At 44.0% G+C, this 26,670-nt stretch overlaps 2 protein-coding genes and 1 long non-coding RNA gene across 11 annotated transcripts in view; 2 read left to right on the top strand and 1 right to left on the bottom strand.

Moving 5' to 3' along the window:
• Positions 1-1,297: 1,297 nt before the first annotated feature.
• Positions 1,298-10,362, bottom strand: LOC140001569 (uncharacterized). Of its 3 annotated transcripts, XR_011806905.1 has the most exons (5): positions 9,251-10,362; positions 8,904-9,065; positions 5,957-6,082; positions 5,292-5,721; positions 1,298-3,923 (listed from the first exon to the last, which is right to left on the bottom strand). It is a non-coding gene; the product is annotated as an uncharacterized lncRNA (long non-coding RNA). The 3 variants fall into 3 exon arrangements; XR_011806906.1 differs by lacking the exon at positions 5,957-6,082 and having other exon boundaries at positions 6,125-9,065; XR_011806904.1 differs by having other exon boundaries at positions 5,292-6,082.
• A 4,704-nt stretch (positions 10,363-15,066) lies between these two features.
• Positions 15,067-20,054, top strand: XCR1 (X-C motif chemokine receptor 1). The gene has a single exon (XM_005016646.6). It carries the CDS (start codon positions 17,477-17,479, stop codon positions 18,491-18,493), a length of 1,017 nt encoding a protein of 338 aa, XP_005016703.1. The 5' UTR covers positions 15,067-17,476; the 3' UTR covers positions 18,494-20,054.
• Positions 20,055-26,507: 6,453 nt separating this feature from the next.
• Positions 26,508-26,670, top strand: part of FYCO1 (FYVE and coiled-coil domain autophagy adaptor 1) — a 48,681-nt gene continuing 48,518 nt past the window's right edge. For all 7 annotated transcript variants that reach the window (XM_027450145.3, XM_072033395.1, XM_072033394.1 and 4 more), the window contains exon 1: positions 26,508-26,659. The gene's annotated coding sequence lies outside the window, so the exon portion shown is untranslated. The remainder of the gene's footprint in view (positions 26,660-26,670) is intronic.

Below are 26,670 nucleotides of genomic sequence, written 5' to 3'. Positions count from 1 at the left end.
CTTGCCAGCAAGGACTGAAGTGTCCTATGCTCCCCAACCCTGCAGTTTTGGGCTGGCAAGAGAGCCACCACAAGGGCATTTGACTCAGCTTCAGATGGGCAAGGCACTTTGTCTTCCAGTCAGCCTCAAAGCAGGCTTTAGAGAAACCTGTGTCTAAATTTGTGTTTAGACCAAATCTGATCTAAACAGGGCTTATATGAATTCAGCCCGCCGTGATAGGAGGAAGGTACGCAGCTGATACACAGATACACAAACCCATGTAACCAGACTTCTACTGAGATTTCACTCACATGGTTTTGTGCTGCTTTAACTGTACCAGCTCGTAACCACAAGTTTTGGGTACAGGCAGACAAATCTTCATAAATTTTTATGGCAGCAGTCTAGATGAGCACCATGTCCCACCTGTCCTCTGCCAGCATGTAGAAGCCTGCAGGAGCCCAGCCTGCTAGTGCCCAGCCCTGTTTTTCTCGCCTCACGTGGGAACCTTAAGCTGCAGAAGCCTGTTGTTGTGGTGTTTTCTTCAAGGTGTGACTTTATTTTTGCCTGGCTGTCCATAGCAGAAGAAGTAAACCTGTGGCTGTTCTATTTATAGGACTTTTTTGGGCCTGCTTGCTCTCTGCCTCTGCTACATTGGGGTTGAGAAGTCTGGTTTCACCAGGAGAGTTCCCTCCAGAAACAAACAAACAAAGGCTCAAAGCTTTCTCAGCCCTGCAGTGGAAATATGCTCAAACCTGTGACAAACATGTTTTCTTCAAAGCCTTCCTCCGCCATTTGAGGCAGAAAGATACGAACAAAACAAACAAACAAACAAAAAACCTGCAAAGAGGAAAACCACTTCCCATCTCTATTAGTCATCTTTCATTCAGCAGGTATCAGAACATCTCAGCGCTCAGATGCAGAGCACTTCAGGAAAAGCAGAGGAGTCAAACCTGATGTGTGCTGTGAAGGCAGGCAGGATTTTCCCCTTTCTTTTTTACTTGTATTTTAATTTGTACTTTCATACATAACATAACGATGCGTATGCAGGCCAAGGTGCAAGCAGTGTTATTTGTTCCCTCTGTAATCCAGCATCACTGACTGCAGCTCTGACAAATTTGTTTCATCTCTTTTTGCCAGTTTTTGCATGCTTCCATCACTCACCTCACGGAGATAATTCAGAACAACCCTCCTTAGGGCTTATGAGCAATGCTGATGTACCCAGGTGGAAGCCAGGACAGTGCAAAGTATCACGGCATCTTTGAAAAAGGGAACATAGAAACCTAAATAGCTCACTATCATATTGAGTGGTTTTTATCAGATAAGGTGTGGAAGTATGAAGGGATGAAAGACACAGATGGCTCTCGAACAGAAGGCCTTTATTACCATTTTTCACCACTACATATACATTACCTGTAGTCCCACGTGCTGTCCACGTGCCCAAACCTGTCATACAGTTGGTTAGAGACCCTCAGACACACGCCTTGAGCCAGCCAGCAACTGGCCCCTGCCCAAAGCTCATCCTTAATGCTGCAGCCAAGTTAATTTACCTCGACCTTGCTCAAGGTTTTGCTTCTACCGCTTATTTCCTCATTATCTCTAATTCAGGGACGTGCGAAACAGCGCAAAGCCACCTGTGAATGCCTTCCCCACAATTCCCCCTTTTTTATTTTCAACCAACCAAACGCTTTCTGTAGATTTTTCTATCAAGCACTGCAGAGACTGCAATAAGCAAGGTACAATAAGCAACAGGTTGAAAATCACAAGCAGAATTACAACTGTAAAGCAGCGTGCCTACTAGAACCTACATCAGACAACAAGCCACTAAGCACTAGGGACGTTGCTTCGCAGCGATGCTGCGTCTCACTCGCACAACACAATCACAGTCACACAAAGAGGATTTGAGAATTTTGTACTTCTCATTCATACCACAAAAAAATATCACTTAAAATAATTTCTATGTGGCTTCAGAAGGTCCTTGTCTACTCCCATGGTGAGCAGCTGAGAGTGGAGGCCCCTCTGAGGAAAATGCTCGGGGTGCACCTAGGGGTGTCCACTCCACAGTCGATCCCACAGCTGAACAGAGTGGCTCCTGGCGCAAGGAATGAAGCTATTATAGTTTTGTATAATTACACCAAAGAGATGCATTGCAATAAGGAGCAAGTGTGGCGTTGATGATTTGTTTCATGGTTTGCTTTTTGCCCATGTAATTGAACCTTACACATGCTGCTGCTGTTACGCCTCCCAGGATATCTAATTCCTGTGGCTCTGGAACAGACAGTCCAGTTTTTGTTATCTGCTGGGTTCCCCACCAGACCTGTCATAAATGGGTCACTAGCACTAGCCAGGGACAGGCACATCGCTTCTTGTCCTGTCATGTTGGCGAGGATGACCCAGATGTTGCAGCCTGGTTGGATGGAGACCCAGGGCTGGCAATAACCGATGACAGTGGTGATTGTGAGGAGGAGGCCACCCATGGCCTTACTCCCCTTGCTGGTACCCATCTTGGTCCATGACCTGTGGAGACACAAGCATACCCTCAACCCCAAGTTATTGAGCCTGGGGTCCCTCCCAAAGACCTGTATTTATTTTTTTTACCATTACTGAGGCCTGTTCTGATTGGGGCACCCGTGACAGTGTGGAATTCATATTTTGGTAATGTTTTACTATGGGCGGTACCTCTTTGTGAAGAAAGGGTAATGATAGGTGATTCATTACGTAAAGTGCCTTTCCCAACCTGTTCTGTGGTGTTTCCTAGGTGTCTCCCCCTTTTGGTTTATTTAGCAGTGTTTTCAAGGTGCGATGTGTGCGCTCAACAATGATTTTACCTGTGGGGGAATGGCGAATGCTTGTGATATGTCAGATACCCCAAGTTCAAAAAAAGGTTTGAAGGGAGTGATTAGTATAGGCAGGGCCATTGGTGGTTTGTTTTTTTCCTTTGGGATGCCTAGCGCTGCAGAAGTGACAAGGAAGTGAGCCTGGACAAGGCGACTAATTTCACCCGCCACATCTGTTGCCCAAATAGCATGAGAGAAAATATCTACCAATATGTGAACATATTTCAAGTGACCAAATTCTGCAATATGCATTACGTCGGCCTCCCATAACTGTAGGGACCGTAGACCTTTAGTGTTTACCATTAAAGATGGGGTTGAAACATGTTGTTGACAGTCAGGGCATGCTTGGAAATCAATTTGATGTCAGTGATCGATATAGTGAATTGTTTCACCAAGACTTTTGTGGATTGATGGAAAAAGGCATGGGATAACCGTGCTTGCTCCAGCACCTTAGGCACGGGGGCAGTCAGGGTCATATTAGCTAGCTGGTCAGTGCGTGTGTTACCCTCTGCAAAAATACCAGGTAACATGGTGTGGCTCTGCATGTGAATAATATAATATGGGTGCACTCGCTGCTCTACCAAAAATAACAGCCCTTTAAATTTTACAAACAAGTTTTCCTTTCGACATGTCTCAAATGTGCCCTCTCAATGCACTGAGCGACACCTACAGCATACTGTGAGTCAGATACAACATTCAGAGGTACTTTTTGTTTTATTTTTTTTTACATTTTTTCTTTTTTTTTTCTTTTTTTTTCTTTCTTTTTTTTTTTCTTTCTTTTTCTCTCTCTCTCTCTCTTTTTTTTTTTTTTTTTTGTTGTTTTCTGGCTGCAAGGAGCCCATGTCACAGAATCACTGCATTGATTCATCACAAATCATGCAGTAATCTCCATTTTACGCTCTGCTTCTTGATGACAAACACTGGTGAATTCCATGAGCTGTTTGTTGGAACAATATGTCTTTGTTGGAGTTGTTCTTGAACCAACTCCTGCAGACTACTGCTCATAAAGAATAAATTGAGCAATTATAGTTCCCTTTGGTATTGACAGTGGTGGAGATGGTGTCCAAGCCATAGCGTGGATTTGTCCATTATTATCGGAATTAATTATCCCTGGCAAAACAAACAATCTGGTCAAAGTTGTACTTGATCGTCCTAGCAGCAATACACTGCAATCATTCCTAATTGGTCCTTTGACATTCAATGGAATTTAATGAGCGTGAGTTCCCCACAACATGGTGTCTGTTACTGTGGAGACATCCACTCTGACACTCCCTTTGGTTCTTGCTGAGAGGGTGTCCATGGTGGTAACTGTGGCAGCAGGGCTACAGTGCGGACCCCTGCTCCACTGTGGTACTCCATGGGCTGCAGGGGGACATCCTGCTTCACCATGGTCCTCACCACAGGCCGCAGGGGACTTCTGCTCTGGTGCCTGGAGCACCTCCTGCCCTCTTTCTTCACTGACCTTGGCGCCTGCAAGGCTGTTTCTCACTCCTCTCTCTCTCCCAGCTGCTGTGTGGCACAGCGTTTTGTTGTTGTTGTTGTTTTTTCTCTCTTTCTTAAATCAGCTCTCACAGAGCTGCAAACAACATTGCTTATTGGGTTGTCTCTGGTCAGCACCAGGGCCCTTACCTAACATAGGGCAGCTTCTAGATCCTTCTCACAGAAGCCACCCCTATGGCCCCCTACTGCCAAAACCTTGTGATGTAAACCCACTACATTCTACCCCTTGCCTCTGTGAAAAGCATATTTAAGAATAATCACAATATCCTCTTACAATTATCACAAACTTCACTTATATAAAAAAGAAAAAGAATTCCCCACACCAAAATAAATGTAACATCGTCACAACACCAACAAGGTGGACAATTTGCACACGCACCAAGAATTTACACAATTTACACACACACCACCCCTCGTCCCTTCACCACACTAATATGAAACATTCCTCACAATTGCTGCTTTCTTAAATTCTTCACAATTATTACATTCATAATAAATACAAAAAGCAAAAGCAAGCAAAAAAACAAACAAAAAAAAAACCACCATCCAGTCCATGTTTTGCCTGTTACTTCTCTCAACTATCATCCTTATCTCAAATTCCTTGAGTCCCACACTAGGTGAGTAAAAAATGATAAGTTATCACGGATTTGGGGTAGGAGATTTGAAGAAACCAATCTTCCAGCAGTATTGGGCAATAAATGGCACAGAAACTATAGTAATGCTGGTTTGTACTGGAGCAAACAATTTGTGAAGAGCATAAGCTAACAGAAATGTGCTTGTACCAGCAGCCCTTTTAGATTGCAACGATTTATGGTTTAGTGGAGGACTTGTTAGTGTTAGGTCAGAGGTTGGACGAGGTGGTCGTGGAGATCTCTTCCAACCTAGCTGATTCTGTGATTGATTCACTGAAACTGAGTTTGAAAAGAACCACAGTCACATCCACACCACTTGACGCAGCCAGGTTTTTATTTCACTCACCTGCGTAGCCTGAGTGTCTGCTGTCTGTACCCTGTTTTCCGCTTGCCATGATCTCAGTGCCTCAGTCACTAAGCACCAGGTCGTCGTCACCTCAGTGGCTGTTGTACCTCCCTGTGAGGCAGCGTCCCATAGAGCTGTCCCAGCAACCACCCAAGTTTTTAATCAAACACATCCAAAACCATCGACAGGGCCCCATTCTTTTGTAGTTTCAGTTTATGCGGGTCACGTTTCACTCCTCTTTTTACCAGGAGTTGAGTCAGTAACAGCTATCGCCTCCTCCTCGGCTGATAGATGAGCTCCTGTAGTCAATGCCCCAGCCACTCACCTGCTTCCTGAGGTGATGTCCCGGGATCAAAGCCGTGGTCCCACCACCAGCCTGAGTCATTTGGCTGGGGTCCCTCCGGATGCTTCTCTCAGCGCTGCTCTCTTCCTGATCACGTCAGGGTCACCATTTGAAGGGATGAAAGACATGGATGGCTCTTGAACAGAAGGCCTTTAATACCATTTTTCACCACTACATATACTTTCCCCGTAGCCCCACACGCTGTCCACGTGCCTGAACCTATCATACAATTGGTTAGAGACCCTCAGACACACACCTTGAGCCAGCAGCAATTGGCCTCTGCCCCAAGCTCATCCTTAACACTGCAGCCAAGTTAATTTACCTTGACCTTGCTCAAGTTTTTGCTTCTACCGCTTATTTCCTCGTTATCTCTAGTCCAGGGACATGTGAAACAGCGCAAAGCCACCTGTGAATTCCTTCCCCACAGAAGTAGGTTTAGGCAGGGAAGCTGTGAAAAAAAAAAAAAAAAAAAAACAGGCTTTTCTCTTACCTGGATTTCAATAATGCTGATCAAAGAGGAGGGCTTCGGTCTGTGGGGTCCCTGGGGCTGCTTGGACAGCCCTGCCCATGGCATCCTTCCTCTCACCTGGGACATCACAGGCTGCATGTGCCACCACAACTCATAGGGATATTTTGGGGGGCTCACACTACCCCGCCTCATCTCCTGCCACCACTCCCTGGGAAACATTTTGAAAAGACAACTGGCAAGGTTTCAGCTTCTAAATGCAACATTCACCTCTCTTCTCATTCTGCACTTTGAAAAATGAAATAAACACCAGGCAATGAGTGCCCTTCTGCCATCCTCCATGAGATATTTTGGTGCCAAGCAGATGGGTGTTTTTCTTCTCTTTTCTTTTCACTACTAGCAACCCCCAAATATTTTTTGTTTCAAGTGTACCTGAAAAATTGTCTGTTGCTGCTGAGCTTTTCACCTAGCTTCACAAACCAAACCATAAACCACCCACACAGATGCTGTCAGTGCTCAGATCATTTTGCATGCTTTGAACGAGAGACGTGGCTCTCTGGAGAAGACCACGGGCCCCAGAAATAGCCTGTCTGGGCAGTCTAACCAAACCTTACTTTCCAGCAGCTCTGTTCACCTGCAGCAGGTCTAGATGTAGATGTAGATGTAGATGTAGATGTAGATGTAGATGTAGATGTAGATGTAGATGTCATTGGACCTGCCTGCTGAAGAGCAGATGCTCAGCTAAGCATCTTCCCCTTGGAAAAGACCTACAGCTGCCCAAATCTCTTGCAAGGCATTTCTTGGGCTGTCCAGGAAAGGCAGAGGTTTGCCCTGTTCAAGCATGCCACCTACTGCTAACCAGCCCCCCTGCACCCAGATGTGCATCTTCTCCATTTTGCACAGCCAGGGCAGGCAAGATGTGTGACGAGCTCTTGTCAATTCAGCTGGTCTTATTATAAAGATATCTGAAGCCCAGGGAAGCACAGTCCTGATGGATATTACAATTCACTGTTTTATGGATTACAATGAGCTCAAATTTCTTCATAAAGCAAAATCATTGCCAGTCTTTTTAGAAAGCTGGTCGGTCTAAGAATTGCCAAGACATTGTCCAAAAGCAAATAAATTGCCCATTTTTAAAGCAGCCTAATACAAAATGAAGCTTTTGTTTTTACAAGCCACCCTCTCGGATGAGAGTGGAGAAAAGATATTGTAAGGAATCAGGTTTGGCTTCTGGAGGATTCAGAGGGAACTCCAGGCACTGCTATGTACAACTAAGTGCATTTTTTTGCCTGCCCACAGACACTTGGGTTGCTCATCAGAATGACACAGCTCTGTGTCATGGTCCAAAACAAGCAGAGATGTTGCCCTGACAGTCATCTTTGCCTTGCAAAAGACAGGAGATTATGAGCATGATTTAAAAAATAAAAAATTAAAATTAAAAAAAAAAAAAAAAAAAACAGTTTACAAGCTAGGAATTTGAGCAGCTCTATTCAAGACAGTAAAATGCTACAAATTTACTTCAGCTGAAAATCCCCTGGTAAATGAGTCTTAATGGGTCTAAATGGAGAACTGCCCCAAAGTTCCTCCAAAAGCTGTAGTTAGTTACTGTCATGATCCATTCCTACTAATTTATTTCATATAGGTTCCCATTTTGTAACCTGGCTGGTGTCTTCCACAGGCTAAGAAAGTCTTTATCAGCAAGACTGCACCTGCAGCAATTGGTACCAGCTTTTGCCAGAACAAAAGACTTAGGTGGGAAAAGACAACGTGGTGAACAGGGAGCTGAGCCACTTGGTATCTTAAAGACAGAAGAGAGCTTGAAAGTGAAGGACTTTCTGAGGCTTATCTACTCCAAGAATCTTGGTTGGTTGTTTTTTTTCAGTCTATGTCAGCTGGTGTTTAAAACCATCTTCTACAAACCTCATTTTGCTCATATCAAACAAAAAATGCTCCTGCTAGTGTCATACAACAAAGCTTGCAATAGGGTTTGGCAGAAGCTGGGCTTCTCAGAGCTGTGGAAATTCTGAAGTAAAAAAGAATCTCAGTGTGTTTCAGAAAAAGAAACATCAGTTTGTGACAAAAAGGAAGAAAACATAGGAGTTGCTCTGAAATAATGTGGGTTTCAGTTCTGGCTGAGCTGGGAGTCCACACTGAGAGCTGTTGCATCCACCTCCAGGAAGCCTCAAGTCATCAGCATCCAGAGCTCAGCAGTGCAGGGTCCTGAGGCTCAGCTAGGGCAGAGCTAGCAGAAGAACCGGAACGAAGCTCAGGAGCAGTTTAGAAACTGGTTGCTTCATTTCACACAGCCATGACAGTGTGGTGGCTTTTTGGCTGCATCTTCTAAGGAACAGAGGCCACCAAAGTGCCCCAGACACAAGTGTTCTGCATTGAGCATGTCTTTCCTGCATGGCTGCCTTGTGCCCAGCCAAAGAACAACCTCTGCATGGCTGCCTTGTGCCCAGCCAAAGAACAGCCTCTTCAGGCACTCCAGATGGTTTTGCAAGTGCATGCTCAGTTGTGCAGGCACTGCACAGCCTTACAAGTGCCTGGTGGAAGCTGGGGGTGAAGGCTTGCTCCTTGCCCTGTAGCCAGCTCTGCATCCCACATGGATCCTTCAGGTCAACCACGGGTAATTAAGTGGATTTACCTCTGCATTATTATCCACAAATGTAATTAAAATCTCTTTTAAGTAAGGAATAATTTGAAAATGGTGAGTGTACATGGATCACATGCTAAGTGTACAGACTCACTAGACTATTTGGCCTTTGCACAAGGCTGGAAACTCATGCTAACAGCTACTTACTACATTACTGCCTTCAGCTTCGTTCTGTTTTGTTTTCCAGCCTTCAGTTTGGGGGAAGGAGTTAGCCAGACTTTCCAGCTCACAAACATGATTCTGTGTAGGAAGAGCAACAGCGGTTGCTTGACATGGTTTGCTTCTCTGTTGTTCCTTTAACGCTTCTGGCTGGAAGAGAGCATAGTATCACTGAAGAAGACAAACACACCTCTGCCATGTGAGTTGAGCAGGAGAGCCGACATCCTGAGAGACTTGAGCTACCCACAGTGTGGCCCAGGAGCCGGGGAGCAGTTTTGATGAAGGGCTTGCCAGCCCTTGTTGCATAAAGTCCTGTCTGCCCTCCCTGTACTTACCACAAAATCTCGTCGAAGGACAGATGGCCGGAGGTGTTATGAAATGCCCCAGGAACTGGGATATCAAAATTTTGTCTCGGTCTGTCTATGCCTCACTCACAGAGCTCCCAGTGTTGCCTTCTGCTGTGGAATGTGCCTTGCGTTGGGCTTTTGGCTAAATAACAGCTTTTCCCAGGGGACTCGCTGCTGCTGCCCACCTGCTTGCTCATACTTGGGCGTTGAAGGATGAACCGCAGGGATGGTCAAACGGGCAGATGCCTTCCGCAAAATGCAGTGGCTGCACTGGCATAAAGCCTTTTGAGCTGAGTCTTACAGCAACAATGAATCTTCTGTACAAGGGGACAAGCAAAATGTTGGCAAAAAAAGACCTGGGGGCATGACAGCAAGCCATGCCTAGCAGGATCTTCATGCGCTAATTTCTGGGCTCCGTCTGAATGTTTCAAGCAGCAATGTTTCTGCCCAAACCTTTGAAAGGAACAGCTGTGCTAACAGGGGCAGTCAAGGAAAAGGATTTCTTTTCTGAAAAGCCTATTGAAAGTATGGGCTGAGGTGCTCAGAGGTGGGTCACACAGCTGTGCAGAGCTGGCACAGTTGAGTGCCACATGGACTGAAACCATCACAGGAACAGCCCACACAGCCATCGCTTCCACAGCCCTTCTTAACAGCTGGGGGAAAATATCTGAGTAGACGGGTTTCTGTATTAAAATAAAGCTTTTGCAAATGCACCTTGCCTAGGCTGTGCTTCTGGCCTGTCTCAAACCCACGAGTAGACATGCCCCGTGAGAGGGAAGTGCTGAATTTTGGGGAAGTGGTGGCTAAAACAGCACAGGAGTGTTTTTGGCTGTGGTTGATTTTTATTTTTTTTTCTGGTGCAAGTTATTAATTGCCTCATTGCTAACATAAACAGTTCTCTGGATGTAACTACGGGTCTGTTTCATTAAATGCAATTGGCTTTGCGTTAGCTCATCAGCATATCCAAAAGAGAACTGGGAAACAATGGCATTGTTTTGGAAACAGCCTAACACAAGAAAACTCCTCAGCTCTGTCTTTTGTCTATAGAAAACTTCATTTTAATTCTGAAAAGTCAAGTTTTGCTTTTCCAGGGTCTGATGAAGCCTCAAGCTTCAACCTCCCCCCCCCACCCCCCCATTTAAAACACCATTGGGTTTCAGCCCCGTAAATCTTCAGGCCATTCCAGTTGCCTGTTGTACCTTGCCATCAGGTTGTTTTAAAAGCTGTCACACATTCAACCACCCCATGTTTCTCTTTTCTTTCTAATTCCAAATTTAACCTGGAGAACAACATCGGCCTTTGGTACTTTCCAGGGACAGCCAGCCATCGGGTGGTGAGGGCACCGTGTGCTGTCTTCTGTGAGGTGTAAAGGAAATGAGCGGTCAGCGGTGGGCAGAGTGGTTTCTCTTTTTTGTATTTTTATTGCTTCATTTGGTTTTCTAGCATTGTCCTCTTCAGTGGCTGCGATGGGAAGTGGTAATTTTGTGCTCAGTAACAGGTGACAGCAGAGTGGCAGCAAGGTGCACTCAGATGCACATCCTCGGCAGTCATAGCTCTTCACGTCCACAGCCTCGAGAGATCTGCACCAAAGCCAAATGGTTGTCTTGTCCAAAGTGCTGTGAGACCACAGAGCAGTTGCCACCCTGAGAAAAGCAGGGATAACATGACAGCCAACAAAGGTAACCTGATGATAAGCAAACACCATGCCATGACCTTCTCCTGCTGTGCACGTATGTCAGGTCTTGGTCTTCACAAAACTGCAGTGTGCCCATTAAAGAGATCACTGAGTAGCTGAGGCTCACAGAAGAGGGGCTGTTTTTCCTATGTTTCAGCATCATTCCTTCAGGAACAGGCCCAGCAGCAGCACTGGATGTCCCAAGGCAGCCAGGGCTTCCATCAGTCAGTACAGCCTCTTCCTGAAATAAAACCTTGTGAAGCTGCACGGAGCAGGACTGCAGGATGCTGCTTTCCCCACACAAGATGTTGTGCACAGATTCTTTAGGCATATTGGCATATTGTTTATATAGAAAAAGATATACATTGGGTGTTTATAGCTTAAATACACCAGTAGAGATGGAATTTCACAGAAAAATACAACCATGTCCTACAAGTTGTCCCTAACCATGAAAATGAATTCATGAATTTTATGTGAAGGCATTAGTTTTGGTAGGTTTTAGAGGAAGACATGCAATTATTTCTCCCAAGGGTAAAATGTGCTCTTTTGCCTTGCTCATCATATTTGTTTTGTGTCTGTAATAATTTGTGAGAGAATAGATTTAACTTCCTCAGACATATTTCACTCGATAGAACTCTTAGGAAGCTTTAAGGTTGGTAATTAAACATATGGCATAGCGTCTGAGTTCTCTTAAGAGCAGCCCGATCTTGCAGTATATCATGGGGAGTATACAGATACATATCTACACACAGAGAGACATTTTGTGTCTGTGTGTGTGACAACATTTTGTTGGCAGTAGAAACCTACAGACATGTTCTGCCTTAGGAGTGGAAGTTAGAAGTCAATTTGGTCTGTTTAATCTGACCAAAAAAATAAAAAAATAAATAAAAACAACAAAAAAAATAGCTACTACTAACCAGAATGAAGCTTTTTTTCACAGATGAGTAACAGCTAACTATAAACAGAGTTTATAGTCTCTGTGGAGCAGATGGGAAAGAGGTGCGTCACATCGCCGCCTGGCCTGCAAGAAGGCCTCTAGCACCAGCTGCCTTGCCAGAATGTAGCTACTGAGAGAGTAGATATGTGCCAGACACTGATATTTCTTCATTTACAAAAAGTCAGCCACATGAAGAGGCCAGATTGCCCCTTCCCCTTTCCCCAAGGGAGTGCCTGGGACACGCAGAGTTGCAATCAAGCTGGCGTGAGGCCTGCTGTGGGCAACCGCAGCCTGGGTGCCATGCAGGTCTCTTTGGCCAACACTACTTCTGCCCAAGCACTTGGATAGCTGCTTCTAAATGCCAATTAAACCTGCTGAGAAAAGAGCCATGGGCTCTGCTTGTGCTTTCCAGCACAACAGCCAAGGTCCTGTAAACCAGCAGGGTGTTGGGAAAGGGGCTGCTGCGGTGCTCCAGGATGGGCCTGTCAAAATCCAGCACATCCCGCTGACGGCAGGCCACCCACTGCAGCATTTTTGTTCCTTGCCATCTCTTCTGCCCAGACACATGTTTTAGGATGGATATAAAGATATCTACACATTTAAAAGCAGTGCCGGAGTGCTAATGCCAGATATTTTCCCCTCCAACCTTTAAAAGAGAGGAAGCTATTGTGAAACTGTAATAAAGGGTCCGGAGGGCGTTTGCAGCTTTTGGGAAAGGAGAAGCTGGAGAGGGCAAGAAGAAAACATCATAACCTCTTCCTCATTGTAAAAACAGACTTTGCTGCCAATTGTACCCCCACAGCCACTTCGGCTGCTGCTTCAGCAGTGCTGTGGCAGCACTTCAGCTGGGGCTAACAAGCATTGCTCTCTGCATGGCAAGTCCCACAGGCATTAGTTCTGTGTGTATATACATATATATATACACCATGGGCTGTCCCTGCCTTGACTATAGTGGTACTTGGCATGTAAACTTGAACACATATGTAAATGTCAGGAGTTGGGTCCTGGCTCTTAATCTGAGATGTTTCTTCCTCCCTAGACATGTGTTTTCACAGGGCTGATGGCCAGGACTGAGAGGCAGAGCTCAGGGGGAATAGGAGGCCACCAAAGAGATGGGTTTATGGAGTGCATGGCACCTGCCTTCGGAAACCTGTGAGGCACAGGTGTAAGCACCAGTCCCAGAAAACAACCCCAACTCCAGAGAAGATTTTGCTTTAAAAGTTGAGTGAGGGTTTTTGTGAATAGATAGCCCTCTTGGGGCTCTATAGAATTGAATTGGGCAAGGGAAGCCCCGCTGACATCTTATGGGAAAGAAGGTGAGATTTTTAAAGCATCTTCGGTGTTGGACTCCTGCAGCAAAAAAACCCTGCAGATTTCAGTGACCTCTGCAGTGCTGTATGGTTGCAGTCAGGATGCGTAGTGCAGTGCCTAAGGCATACTGAGCAACCTGGCACTGTAGTATTTGGGGGAAGGATGAGGCCATGGGGGTAGCTGGTCCTCTGAGAGGCCACGTGCAGCTCTCTGGGTGTGTATGGAGAGAAGACAGTGCAAAACTCAGGTAGGGGCCATGGCAAGCTGTCTGCATATGCCCTGGCTTCCCTCTGAATATTTCATCCATGTCCTGAAGGAGTTTGTCAACATGCGCAAAGCTCCTCTAAGGTAGACAAGAAGTTCAGTGCTGACCATGCTGTCTATATGTGTTTGCACTTTGGGCCAAGCCGACATCCGAATTATGACTTCCAGGACTTTACTGCCCAGCTCCTGCATGTGACTCCAAAGGTGTGCTCCTAGACTGGTGCCAGTCCTAGTTAGGGCAGGAGAAACATTATTTAAAGTGGTTTAGCTTCCTTTAAGCAAAAAAGGCTGCTCCATAAATCTGATTGAAAAACTAAAATCCCTTTCTGCCAAAAAGGTCACATTTAAGATTTATTTTTTTCTGTTCCAAATTGAAACAAGACATTGATTAAGGAAGTAGCTACCAGGGGAACAGAAACTGATTTTCTGACTTTACCTTTGCTGTCTGGGTAGCTAAAGATCAAACCAGCTAGCTTTATAATTTTTCCGAGAAACCTGGTGAACAAGCTATGAAGCCCAGAAGCTCCTGCAGGAGCTTGAATAAAGTGAGACCAAGCTCCCGTTATTGCATGCCTTGTGATAGGGGGCGTCTTTGCAAGCCTCTAGGCTATATTGCACACCCCTGATGGACTGGACCTTCCTGATAAAGATGAGCTTAACCTCACTTTTTCCATGTAAATGCCAGGAACCCGCTGTGAGGGGGCTGTCTCTGCTGTCTGTGCTCAGGGAAGAGCTGGTGCAACACCCACCACAATGTGGCTCCCACTGCTGCCTCTCCTTCCACTGCCTGCAAGGGGAACAGGCAAAGTTCTCCGCAGACACTCTTTCCAGTGCTCAGTTAAAATAAATAAATAAATAAATAAAAATAATGAAGAATATGTATCTCCAGCTGACAGAGGAAGGAAGTCTAGCTGAATACTCAGAAAAAGACAAAACTGAATTAGAGGCCTTTAATAATAGCACTTCTGTGTTAAAATGATTATATTTTTCTGTGATGCTCTAAGACAAAGTACAGCATGGCTGAAAATTATAGCTTCTGGTAAAACCACATTTTCTGGCCAAGAGGGAAAAAAACATTGAATGCCTTGCTGAGTGCTCCTCAGAGGGGTATGGATTATTTTGAAATGTAGGATGTGTTTTTATTCTGTTCCTACTTGTCCTGACAACAGAAATTAAGGTAATTTCCACCCTCCAGCCAACTTCTGCTCTCAGTTGTACCATTATATATACACCAAAAACAGCTCTGTGATTTGCATTTCCTGTGTGATGGTCTTAACCTGTTGATTTAATCACCTCAAGTTTTTATCTGCTTTGCATGTCTTAACTGAGAAACCATGCATCTTAATGCATTCCTATTCACAGAGAAGAAGGAAGGAGATCAAATGCAATACAGAAAAAAAAAAAAATACAGGTTTGCTCCCAGAGGTGTTATTTCAAATCTGAAGCTAGAAGGAAAAGATACAAGTGCCTCTGGTTCCTGTAAGGCACTCAATCCCATCACCAGCCTGGCAGAGCTTCCCAGCTGGTACAAACATAATATCAAAGCACATCCTCAGACTCACTTGGGTCTCACCTGCGCCATGAGCATTATGTGATGGCACAGCATGCCAGGCAGCCTGTGGTCCTTGGAGGACATGGTGGTGAGCTCCTGGGTGCAGGGGCTTTTCCTGGCCATGCAGCTTTGCACCAGTGCATTGGCAGCCCACAGGCTTGCCCATTTGAGGATGTAGTGTCTTCTTCTGCCTGCTCAAATTCCCACTGTCCAGATTTATCACAATGGCAGCAGCACCACTGGAGAAGGTGGCTCCAACCTCACTGAGCAAGAAAGCCTAGGCAGACAAATGAATTTATGCTGTGAATCAGGGCACCCACCAAGAGCTCTTCTTGCAGCATTACAAAGCAACTGAGAAACAGCTAGTTCTCAGAAGTATTTTTCTTTCTCTGGAAGTGCCTGGCAGAAGACCAGAGAGGAAGGGCAGTGAATTTTCTGAGTTGGCCCCACATAACCGTGTCTCTGTCTCCTCCCAGAGTGCAGGACAGAGCATTTTGAGTCCACTGTGTGAGGTGCCCAGGTGGGTGGAGATTTGGAGACGGAAGCAGCTGGATTTTCTGGAAGGGTTTTCTGTCTCAAATACTTGTGTGCCTGCATGCTCAGGATCAGTGGTGTTGCAGGGGATGAACACGGTCTGTTCAGACTGGAGAAAAAAATTACCACCTCTTATCACCAGATCTGAGACAGCACACCGAACGGTTCATATCCTTTTCTTAAATTAGCATTTTATCTGACACGGTCTCAAAACACCTTTGCAAAGCAGCTGTCTGTGCCTTGTAAGCGATGCTCAGCTCGTGACAGCAAGCAGGAGGACGGGCGGTGGGGACCCAGTCTCTGAGCACAGTCTGCCCTTCAGCAGGGGTGTGAAGAGCAGAACATCACTGGTCACAGAAGACCTCTTCCTCTTTACAGAGGCCTCTCTGCTCCTTTAGGACAGTCCACAGGGAGGAGCCAGACCTCCAGCCTGGGCTGAAACAGGGCACAACGATGGTCAGGACCATGTACTGCTGAAGAGAAGGATCAACATGATGAGAGCCTCGGGCGGTGTTTGCCGTCCTGCCTGAAGATGGCGGCACGGCACAGCCTGAGGGCCAAAGGCTCAGGCCCCTGCTAGGTCGGTGGCTCTGGTGATAAACGTGCCAGGGCTGCTCGTTGTCTCAGGGGCCACCTGGTACTAAACACCCCACGTCCCTCGCCTCCAAACCCGGGTGTCCACATCCCAGTGGTCCCTGGTGCTGCCTGTGCCAAGCTCTCGCTGACCAGAGCCACCTGAGGGCATGACTGGCATCAATTGCTAGGAGCCAGCAGCGCTCCCTGCTTCTCTTCCCTGGCATAGACAAAAATTTTCTGTCCTCCAAAAGCAGGTACTCCAACGAGTATCTCTTCCTGGCTGTAGCAGGTGGATAATGCTTTCGCTAACCCCAAAATTAAAATGTTACCAAAAAAATTTTGGCCTGAGTTTCCTTCTTGTCAGTGGCAGGTCTGTCACTGGCTTCAGTCAAATCAGGATTGAAAGACAGTGCTGCAGGCAAGCCTTCATCTGGGATAATGTTAATTTAGACTTTGAAACATTGGTTGGCACCAATATTTATTTTTTTATACCTATTTTTAGCCCAATGCATAAAGAAACAAGGCCACTGTGACTATGTTACTCTTGAATGTTCACCTGGCTATATATCATCTTCCGAGTCCCACTAACTTTTGATGCTGTTGGCCCATTTCAGACATCACGCTTGGGGTTACATTCCTACCAGCAAACAGGCAGGCAGGTAAAGCCCTGAGAAATGCCTGTGGTGTGAGCTCTGTGCTTATGACGCCCCTGAGAACCAACAGGCCACAGCAATGTTCTGAGTGCCCATTTCAGGGGCGCTGCCACCAGAGCGTGCAGGTTTTTAGATACCAACCAATCCCTAGACAAAACTCTGAAGGAAGCTTTTCCTGTTCTTAGCTCTTGCCTTTGTTGGTACTGGAACTCCATGGCTTTTTGTTTCTCCAGTGCTGAATCTCAGTAACAAAAATCACATACATGGTCAAGTGTTTAGAAATTTAAAACCCTTCAGACAACCTAAAAAACAGTAGCAGATTTGAAAGTCTTGGCACCTGAGATACTTATAATAAAAAACCATGCCATCAACATTCACATAATAAAGGTTTAACAATTAGCAGTTGTCACTGACCAGATTGGTTTAGAAACATCTTAGTTTCTGACTTCTTAATTATTTAAGATCTTGATGCAGCTTTGAGGGCAAATCTTTAGTATCTACCTGTTCGGTCTCTGTTCATAAGGGGAAATGATTCCTTTCTCTCCCCAGACTAGGACAAATAAGATAGTTTCACTGCTTCTTTTCTTCTTTAAAACAGAAGCATCCAGAGTGGGTGTTATGTTAGTGTGCTGCTTTTCTCAAATATATTACTTTCATTCCTGTGATTCTTTGAAGTAGCTGCTGGAGAACAGTGTGAGGTTTGCACAGCCAAATGGATGAAGAAGAGTATCCAGCTTATTCAGATAACAATTACTCATATGGATATTCCATTAATGAAAGCAATGTCTGCGAAATGGGTAACTATTTTGTGTTTTATACCCATCTCACTACTGTTATCTACAGTCTGGCATTTTTTCTTAGCCTGCTGGGAAATACTCTGGTGTTATGGATCCTATTCAAATATGAAAACCTTGTGTCTTTAACAAACATCTTCATCATGAATCTCTGTGTCTCTGACTTGATATTCTCCTGCATGCTGCCTTTCTGGGTAGTGGACCAGACCTTTGGGTGGATTTTTGGTGAGTTCCTCTGCAAAGCAATGAATGCCATTTTCTCCATTGGCTACTACAGTGGTGTCTTCTTTTTGACTCTCATGACTATTCTACGGTACTTGTCCGTCGTGAACCCTCTTTCCACTTTGAGATCCCCGACACAATGCTGTGGTTCAGTGGTGAGCTTGGTTGTTTGGACTGGCAGCATTTTGATTGTGGTTCCCGAGGTGATGCACACCACAGTGCACGAAGACGTGTATGGGTACAAGACCTGTGATTACAATGACTGGAAAATGAAAAAGGTGGATGTTTATCAGAGAAATGTGCTCTTCCTGTTTTCCCTTGGGATTATTATATTCTGTTACTTGAGGATACTGATAATTCTGCTAGGAACAAGATCTCGCAGAAAGCACAGAACTGTGAAACTCATCCTTATTATCGTGATGGCTTTCTTCCTGAGCTGGGCACCTTACAACATCCTCAGTTTTCTGTTAACTTTTCCACCGTCTACCTGTCAGTATGAAAAAGACATCAACCTTGCCTTTCACATCAGCCGTAAAATTGCTTTCTCACACTGCTGCCTCAACCCTGTGCTTTATGTATTCGTTGGAGTCAAATTCAAGAGTCATTTGATACGTCTATGCAGCCAGTGCTTACCTTGTGGCAACAGTCAAGTTTCCAGCCCCCGGATCTGTTCTCAAGGCAAATTTCACTATGAAGATGCATCCATCTACTGAAGGGACACCTAACTAGTAGCACTTATCCTGGATAAACTTTAAGATTTTAAAAGCCATGGATGATCTCTAATTCTTAAAGTCACTTCCTTGAGAAAGTGACATAAATTTACTCATTGCAAACATGGAAAATAAAAATGTATTTGTGGTGGGATGGAGAAGTTATTTCACTGGTCTGTAAGTCTTACCTTTATGCTTTTTTTGCACTGTGAGACAGATTTTCTCTTATTTACATTTTTCTTTAAAACAAAAACAAAAACAACAACAAAAAAAAAACTTTGCTTTTTCCTTTGGGAGTTAAACATCAGGTCTTAACATGAATGGTAGTGCGCATTGCTTTCTTGCCTACCTTAAAATACTTATTATAGCAATGGACATGTAAGGATTTCTATGGCTTTTAATGCTTCCCAGTGTTTGTCATTGCTGAGCTCACTGGTTCTCTCTGTGTGTAAATGTTATTTTACCTATTGATAAGCAAATGTATATAAAACTAGCTTAGTGTAAAGATTTTACCAACCAGTAGTTTGACAATGGTTCTAAGCAACAATTCAGCTTTTTTGGCAGCCATCTTAGCCGACAAGAGATTCTTCTCAGCTTTTGTATAGTTTATAAAAAGCAGAAACTCAGGAATGCCTGTAGTATGATATCCTGTATCAGAACTATCTGGAAGGAAAAATGCCTAGGGAAAAGTAAATGGGGCAAACATACATGACACAACCAAATAGTCTTCTTAGGATTTGCCCACAGTTTCTGATTTGTGCTTCAGTTTAGCTGCCAGAACAAATTGATCATATCTTGTCCCTTATCATCAGATGTGCCTCTCTGAACAGGTCAATACTATCCCAATACTACCATAATTGCCTAAAACTTAAAAAGTAAAAATAAGGCTATTCATTAATCCCATAGGGAACTCACTTGTGTTCAGACAAACCACGGAAGGGTGGAAGTTGCCATTCATCTGGTCGGAGTGGAGACCAGACTTTGGCTCTTGTCTTCTGATAAGGGATAAGAAACATTTGAAATGAATATGATTGCTTTTATGCACTTCAAAAGACTTTGGACAGGAACTTAATACCTTCAACTTTGAAGAGACAGTCTGCTGAAGGACAGAGGATTCTGCATTTTTCTTCTGTGTTTGTAAACCTGGAGTACTTCGTGGATACCAGCAAAACTCTATGAGGGGGAAATGCTGCAGCAGTGAGTGGAAGAAGGTCTCATGCACGTACATCATTTCAACAAACTGTCATTCAACTCATTGTCCTAGAGCTACACTAACCTCAATTTTTTATTGTCAGTACTTTTCATACTAATCTAAAAAAGTCAAGAATTATAACTGAAGCACAAGAGATGTAAACAGTCCTACTCTGCTCAGTTTTTAACAGTTATTTAAATGTTTGTAGCTTGAGCATATTTTTTTTTACAGTATATCTGAATATGTAAAGGGAATGCTGAATATTACCCAATTGTACTGCTGCCTACTGCTGCCCAAGTAACTCAGCATGTGGAGAGTTCCTCTACTGCTATAATGAAGTGGTACTAATAAACAGTCTGAAATTCAATAGAATATTACACTGTTACCTTTGTTCTCTGCCTTTAGTAACTACCTATTAAAGTTGAGGTATTTTCAATTGAAAATTTGTATATTTTCATAGATTCATTTAGCTTGCAAGAGACCTCTGGAGGTCAGCCACTCCCCCACCCTGCTCACAGCATGCTGTTGTCCCTGTTAGATGAGGCTGCTCAGGGCCTTGTCTGTTCAAACTCTGAAAATCTCCAATAACAGATTGCATAAAACTACTCTGGGTCCCCTGTTCCAGTGCTTAACGATTTTCATGGTGGATTTTTTTCGTTTTACATGAACAAAATTTCCTTTGCTGTAACCTGGTGCTGCTCCCTCTTGCCCATTAAATGCACTCCTCTAGGAGTCTGGATCTCTTTTCTCTACAGCCCCCATTGCATAGTGGAAAAGAGCAATTAGGTCTCTGCTGAGCCATGTCTTTTCCTGGGGCTAGACAAACCCAGCCAATCTAATTTCCACGAGTCAAGTGCTCCAGCTCCTGAACTGTCTTGGTCATCCTCCATTGGTCCCACTTCAGTCAGTTAGTCTCTCTGTTATATTTGGGGAGCCCCAAACTGGATATGCTACTCTGCTTATGACCACGTGAAAATCAGGTAGAGGGGGAAAATGTTTTTCCCCAGCCCTCTGGTAATGCAGGGTCATACATAGGCTTCACCACTGCAAGGGCATCTGACTGAGTTGTGTTCAACTCGTTGTCCACTTGAGCTCCCAGGACTTTTCCAGCAAAGCTGATCTCTAGCTCGTGTCTCCCAGGCTATGCAGTTGCAGGGGGTTAGGCCAGCCCAGGTGCAGGACTTTGCATTTGCCACTGTTGAACTTTCAGGGCTCCTGTCAGCTCATTCCTCCCATTTTCTGAAGACTCTGCATAGCAGCCCTGCAACTCACCTGCTCCATTTAGAATCATAGAACCAATCGTTTAGGATGGAAAAGACCTCAAAGATCATCAAGCCCCTCAAGTTTTACTTGGTGTCATCCATGATCTTGCTGAAAGAGCACCCTGTCCCGTCATTAAGGTTGCTGAAGGAGATGTTAAACAGTATTGGCCACAAACATTATTTGTCCACAGCTGTTTGGCTTCCAGGAGAATTCACTCCACCATCTCCTGGAGCACAGTGTTAAGGCCCACACAAAACTGAGCATCACTGCCATAAACCACCAGAGCCCCCAGTTTCACGAAGCTGTGGGATTATTATCTGTCAATAATCTGCCAGGAGGGGAAAATCCTCACTGGTAAGGGGTAAGGCAAGTAACCGAACCAATCTTTTCCAAGTCTAAAGTACATCCTTAAATAAAATTATAAATCTTAAAATCTACACATTTTTAAAATCATCCTGCTCCCACTAAAAATCAATGATAATTTTACCTCTGATCGAGGGTCAGACACCAGGCTCATAAATGGGTGCAATGTGCTGGACAAAGCCTGGCATGAGCTGCTTATTTCTGGGGGTATTTTGATCAGGAACAAAGATACCTCCTTCTATAACTCAGTATTTTGAAAGCACCAACAGTGCTATTAAAATCATCAATAAAATTCTATTTTGTCTTTTTCTTATGGTTACTCAGCAGTTTGAAATGCTCTTGCTCATCCAGTGTCGAAAGGGGAAGGCCCTGTGTTAAATGGAGAGAAGTTTGACTAATGCTTTCTATACCAATCAGATGCCTGTGTGTTCTTCAGGAAGCAAAACTAAAGCAAGTACAAAAATCAGAAAGGAAATTAGTGTAAGCTTGCTGTCAGTCAAAACGAGAATAGACCATAAGAAGTACCAGTAAAAATGACCTATGGAGACTAGTTGTGCATCACCATAAAAGAGGAACGTAACCACCAGTACTTCACGTACCAGCACAGAGCCGTTCTTGAGATGAACTCACCCGCTGCTAAACAGACCAAATATTAGTGAGCCACAGGCCCATGTATTCACATAAAGAATCCTAACCACGTTAAAAACACGATGAACACTGAAGTCATCTCACAGCAGTTACGCATGGGAAGGGACTGCCACTAGCAGTCTTTCTCTGCATTTCACCTTCTTCACGTAGGATTGTTAGTGGTGAAAGACTATAGAACCTGGTAAAGCTAACCACACAGAAAACTATTCGAGTTTTGCAAACAAGATGATTATTCATTTCTTAATTAATCTGAAAAGGGGTGGAACACCAGGTCATAGACATATTGGAGGCAGTCTGCTGAAGGCCACCAAGCTACTTGGGGGTTGCAGCATGTGATGGACAGGGAGAGGCTGAGGGAGCTGAGTTCATCTGGCCTGAGGAAGAGGAGGCTCAGGGAACAGCACACGGTGTCTGCAGCTTCCTGACTGGAGGATACAGAGAAGATGGAGCCAGATTCTTCTTGAAGATAACAATGGGATTGCTTCATAACAATGCTTCATGACAATGGGATTGAAAAGCAACAGAGTTAAACTGGTACCTGGCATATTCCCGTTAGTTATAAGCATCTTTTTTCTCTACAAGTGTAGTCAAACACTGTAACAGAGACTCAGAAAGGTGGTGGGATCTCTGTCCTTGGAGGTGTTCAAGAGTTGACTGGACACAGCCTTGCGGACCATCATGTGATTACATAGGCTTTGAGCAAGAAGATGGACTAGAGACCTCAAGAAGTCCCTTCACACCTAAACTACTCTATGGTCTTATAATTTGCTGCTGGAGAAACGTTAAACCAAGCAAAAGTTACTGAAAATTCGTTTTAGAGTAGGATTCAGCCTGAACAACAGCATTTTCTAGGTAACTGAATACAAAACTCAAAACTGAAAAGTTCGGTTTTATTGTCCAAAGCCTCCACTGACCTGTGCAATTAATATGTCATGGAAGTGACTGATTTCCTAGCTGAGATTATGCCTGTAAAAAAAAAAAAAAAAAAAAAAAAAAAAAAAAAAAAAAAAAGTGCTACTTAAAGTTCTTTTTCATTTCATTTCATTTCATTTAAAGGTCTTTTTCATTTCATTTCTTTAAAGGTCTTATTCATTCATGGGCATGTAAACAAGAAATTCCTGCTGCATATAGGACCAGTATGCTTTACTGCAAAGGTTTGATAGGTAGCTATGAAAGGCAGAGATCTGAAAGGAAGCCAGCCCCTTCTGACAGATCATGGGCTTTTTTAGACAGGAGCTTTTGGCTCTATAAATGTCCAGACAATATCTGTATATTTGGTTTGAAATCAGAAGAGCAGTTTAAGACTCGAGACCCTGCTGGAATGAAGCAAAGAACTGAAAATGACAGAGAAGAGTTCTGGGAGTGGAGTACTCACTCCATGTTGAGGAATTTTTGAGATATAAAATCCAAAATACTTTTGTTTTTGTCCTCCAAATAATGCTGCTTTCTGAGATTAAGTTCTGCTTCTTGATGGCTGCATCCTTCCAGACATCTTAACCAGCTCTTAATGTCCAAAGCCTTAGTATGCTCTTTATCCATGGGCCACACATCTAAACGTGGGCAGAAGACTCTAGTTCATTTAAAGTGCACAGTCCAAAGTCTGTGTCCTGGCTCTTCTGTACCATTGCTGATTCAGCTGAGCCAGCACTAAATCAATTCAAAATCTTGGTACCTCACTTTATTTACCCGGGGGTGAAGTGCAGCCAGTTCTGAGCAGCGATAGCTCCTAATTCCAATGTGCCAGGTGGCAGGCTCAGAAACTCAACTGATATAAGCAGAGTATTCTTCCAAGTCCCTCAGCCACCTTGTCCAAAATGCCAAATATGCTTGCAGAAGTTTTCCAGAGCTCTGCTGTTTTTATTTTGCCGTTTCCTATCTTGACACCTATTTATAATCATTTTCTCTTTGTCCACCTATTCAAAATGGAACGCAAAGCAAAATGCAAACAAATGCAAAAAAGAGCTTCCAAAGCTTTCTCCCTGCAGCCACAGAAAGTCTCTGATGATGAACAGCAGTGTGTTGTTCAGCCTAGCTACAAATGGTATGTTAATCCGCTGAGGGTGACCAGGGAAGCTGGGAACTTGTTACCCTCATGAAATACCTCAAGTGCCTAGTGGAAGCAAAACCCTCCCCAGTTATTACATATCAATTAATACTTTAAAAATAATATGAACATGTAGCACATACAACAGTAATCTCAGAAAGATGGACAGATGCTTTCTGCAAACATACTCAGAGACCACTATGAAGTATTCGCAGAATATAATAGCCACAGGAAACATTTTTTCTGGTTGTCTGATGGAGCCCAGTTAGTTAACAGGGTTTAATAAAGATCTCCTCTAGCCAACAAGGCACCAAACTGCTGTCAGCATGACATGATTGATGACAGTGTGTAATTTGACTTTATGATGAGCTAGACAGTGTGAATTGGCTTGCCTCAATAGAGGAAACTCTTCCCACATAAAAAGAGCACCTTTATGCAAATTTATGCACCATTAAAACCAAAGGCAGCTACATTTATTTGCAAATCATGTACAGAAATGGCTTCCAGTGACACCAAAAACAAAAATTAAAAATCATGCTCAAATTGTGTTTGCAGAATCACTCTGTGTAAAAGAATTGCAGCTAGCATTAGATCTAAGCTCCACTTTCAATGTCAGCAGTTGATTTTAGCCTTTACATAGTTATTTTGGCCTATGTTTCAGCCATATGGAACAGAACCTAAAGGATACAGCATGATTGCTTCATGATCCTTAATTACTGAGTTATGTACCTTTATGGAGTATATTTACAATTACTTTCATAGCATTCCAACAACTAGTCAAAAAATATTTCCCAGCAAAGGTTTTCCATTTGCTGCTGTGACTGACATGACCTTTCCTGGGACAGTAAAATTGACAATAATTCCCATCCAGCTCATCATAGTTTATGAAGAAGTTAATCTATAGATTTTCTCAAAATAAAAATAAACTACATAAATTGAGCAGAAAATACATTTATTTTTCTGGGGAGGCTTCCAATAATCAAAAAACTTGAAACCCGTTTGTTGCTAAGAAATTAGAATATGCAGAAAATCCTAAGGAAGTGTTGGTCAGCCATGGACTTTGTTGGAAACAGGGTGCTTTTCTCCATAGACACTGATGTCTGTATAAACAGATCGTAATTCAGTAAGTAATGTTAATAATTAAATACTTCTCAAAGTAGCTTGCCACTACATAATTAAAAAGCAGGAGCGATCCATTCTACTTCTTTATATGTGAGAAATTATACTACACACAGATTTTTTGAAAATATGTAAAACTTCCACTGCACTGAAATTATCTGGGATCTGATTAATTGTTATTTGCAACAAATAATTCTGAGGTTACTTTTGGAAGACCCAGTTGCCTGCTGATCAATGGAAAACAAATATTAGTTTTCAACAGATGTTCCTGGTTGTGTACGGCATGACACGGCAAAGCATGCTGAGAAGTCAGCCTGAATGTTGCTTCAGAGCAATGTAAAACATTCCATTGCATTTCATGAGTCATGTCCCCAAAACATGCTTAGCCCCATAACCTGCATTTCTGAGGACGTTAAAATGTTTTCAAGCTTTTCAAATTCATACTTTAGGTGAAGGCTATTCACCAAAACTTCAAGGTCACTTAGTCATCCTTAGGTTGAGGATGAAAAAAAATGAGAAGGATGGAGGCATGTCAGTGACTACATCCACCATGTATTTCCTTACAGTCTTGAAAATAGGATGCTTTGATTGTACGGCTGCCAAAGCTACAGTTTATGACATTAATATAATCACAAGTGCTGTGGCAAGAATTGATGACAAACTGTTTGATCACAAGTTTTATTTAACGTCGTTTATTTATCAAGACGATAATGAAAAAAAAAAAATAATAATAATAATAAAAAAAAAAAAAGGAAAATAACTTATTTTCCAGTACCTTTCAAATACAAAAACACTGTAGCCCTGTAGCCAGCTTCAGACACTGTGAAAGAAACTTTTCAGAGAATCACGGGTTAGTGAAGGGTGCAAGTTTGAACAACAACAAAAAACAAAGAGTAGCAATGGACTGGTTGTGGATGAAGCTTATGCTGGGCGATGAGGTGTGGAAGCACCACGTTAGGAACTGATCTTAGGTTCCAGTTTCACAGCCATGTTCTCCCAGTCTCTTACGCTACGAGGCCTCCTACACCTTATAGCTGTGGGAAGTGTTTTTGTGTCCTCAGCAGGGCCAGAAAGGGGAAATCTGCTGCTTGCTGGCTTTATTGAGCACGACTTTCAGATCCACTTCAGCCGTCCGTGCAAAGCCCACGATGAACTGGTACTGACTCAGACAAACTGCATACACAAACAAACAAAAATACTGAGCTGTAGTAAAAGCGACAGTGAATACTTTGTACAAATTACACTTCTCGACAGGCGACTTTCTTGGCAGTACCAGACACCACCCGCAGCCTGCAGCCGCTGCGGACAGCGCCGATAACCCCCCCGGGACACGCTCTAAACCCCTCCATTTTCACACTGTTGGCCTCTCCCGAGCCTCCTCCTCCTCCTCCTTCCCCTCCTCCTCCTCCTCCTCCTCCTCCTCTCCGGCCAGGCCCCGTCCCGGTGCCGCCGCAGCCTCACGGGACTTGTAGGCGGCGGCGAGCGGGGCCGGAGCCTGTCCCCGGGGCGGCCCGGCCGCGACATGGCGGCCGCCGCGCAGGTACCGGCGGC

This window comes from Anas platyrhynchos, chromosome 2 (assembly GCF_047663525.1).
Source record: "Anas platyrhynchos isolate ZD024472 breed Pekin duck chromosome 2, IASCAAS_PekinDuck_T2T, whole genome shotgun sequence".
NCBI classification, from domain to species: Eukaryota; Metazoa; Chordata; class Aves; order Anseriformes; family Anatidae; genus Anas; species Anas platyrhynchos.
The sequence above is the reverse complement of the archived record's forward strand: the minus strand, read 5'-3'. Positions and strand labels throughout refer to the sequence as shown.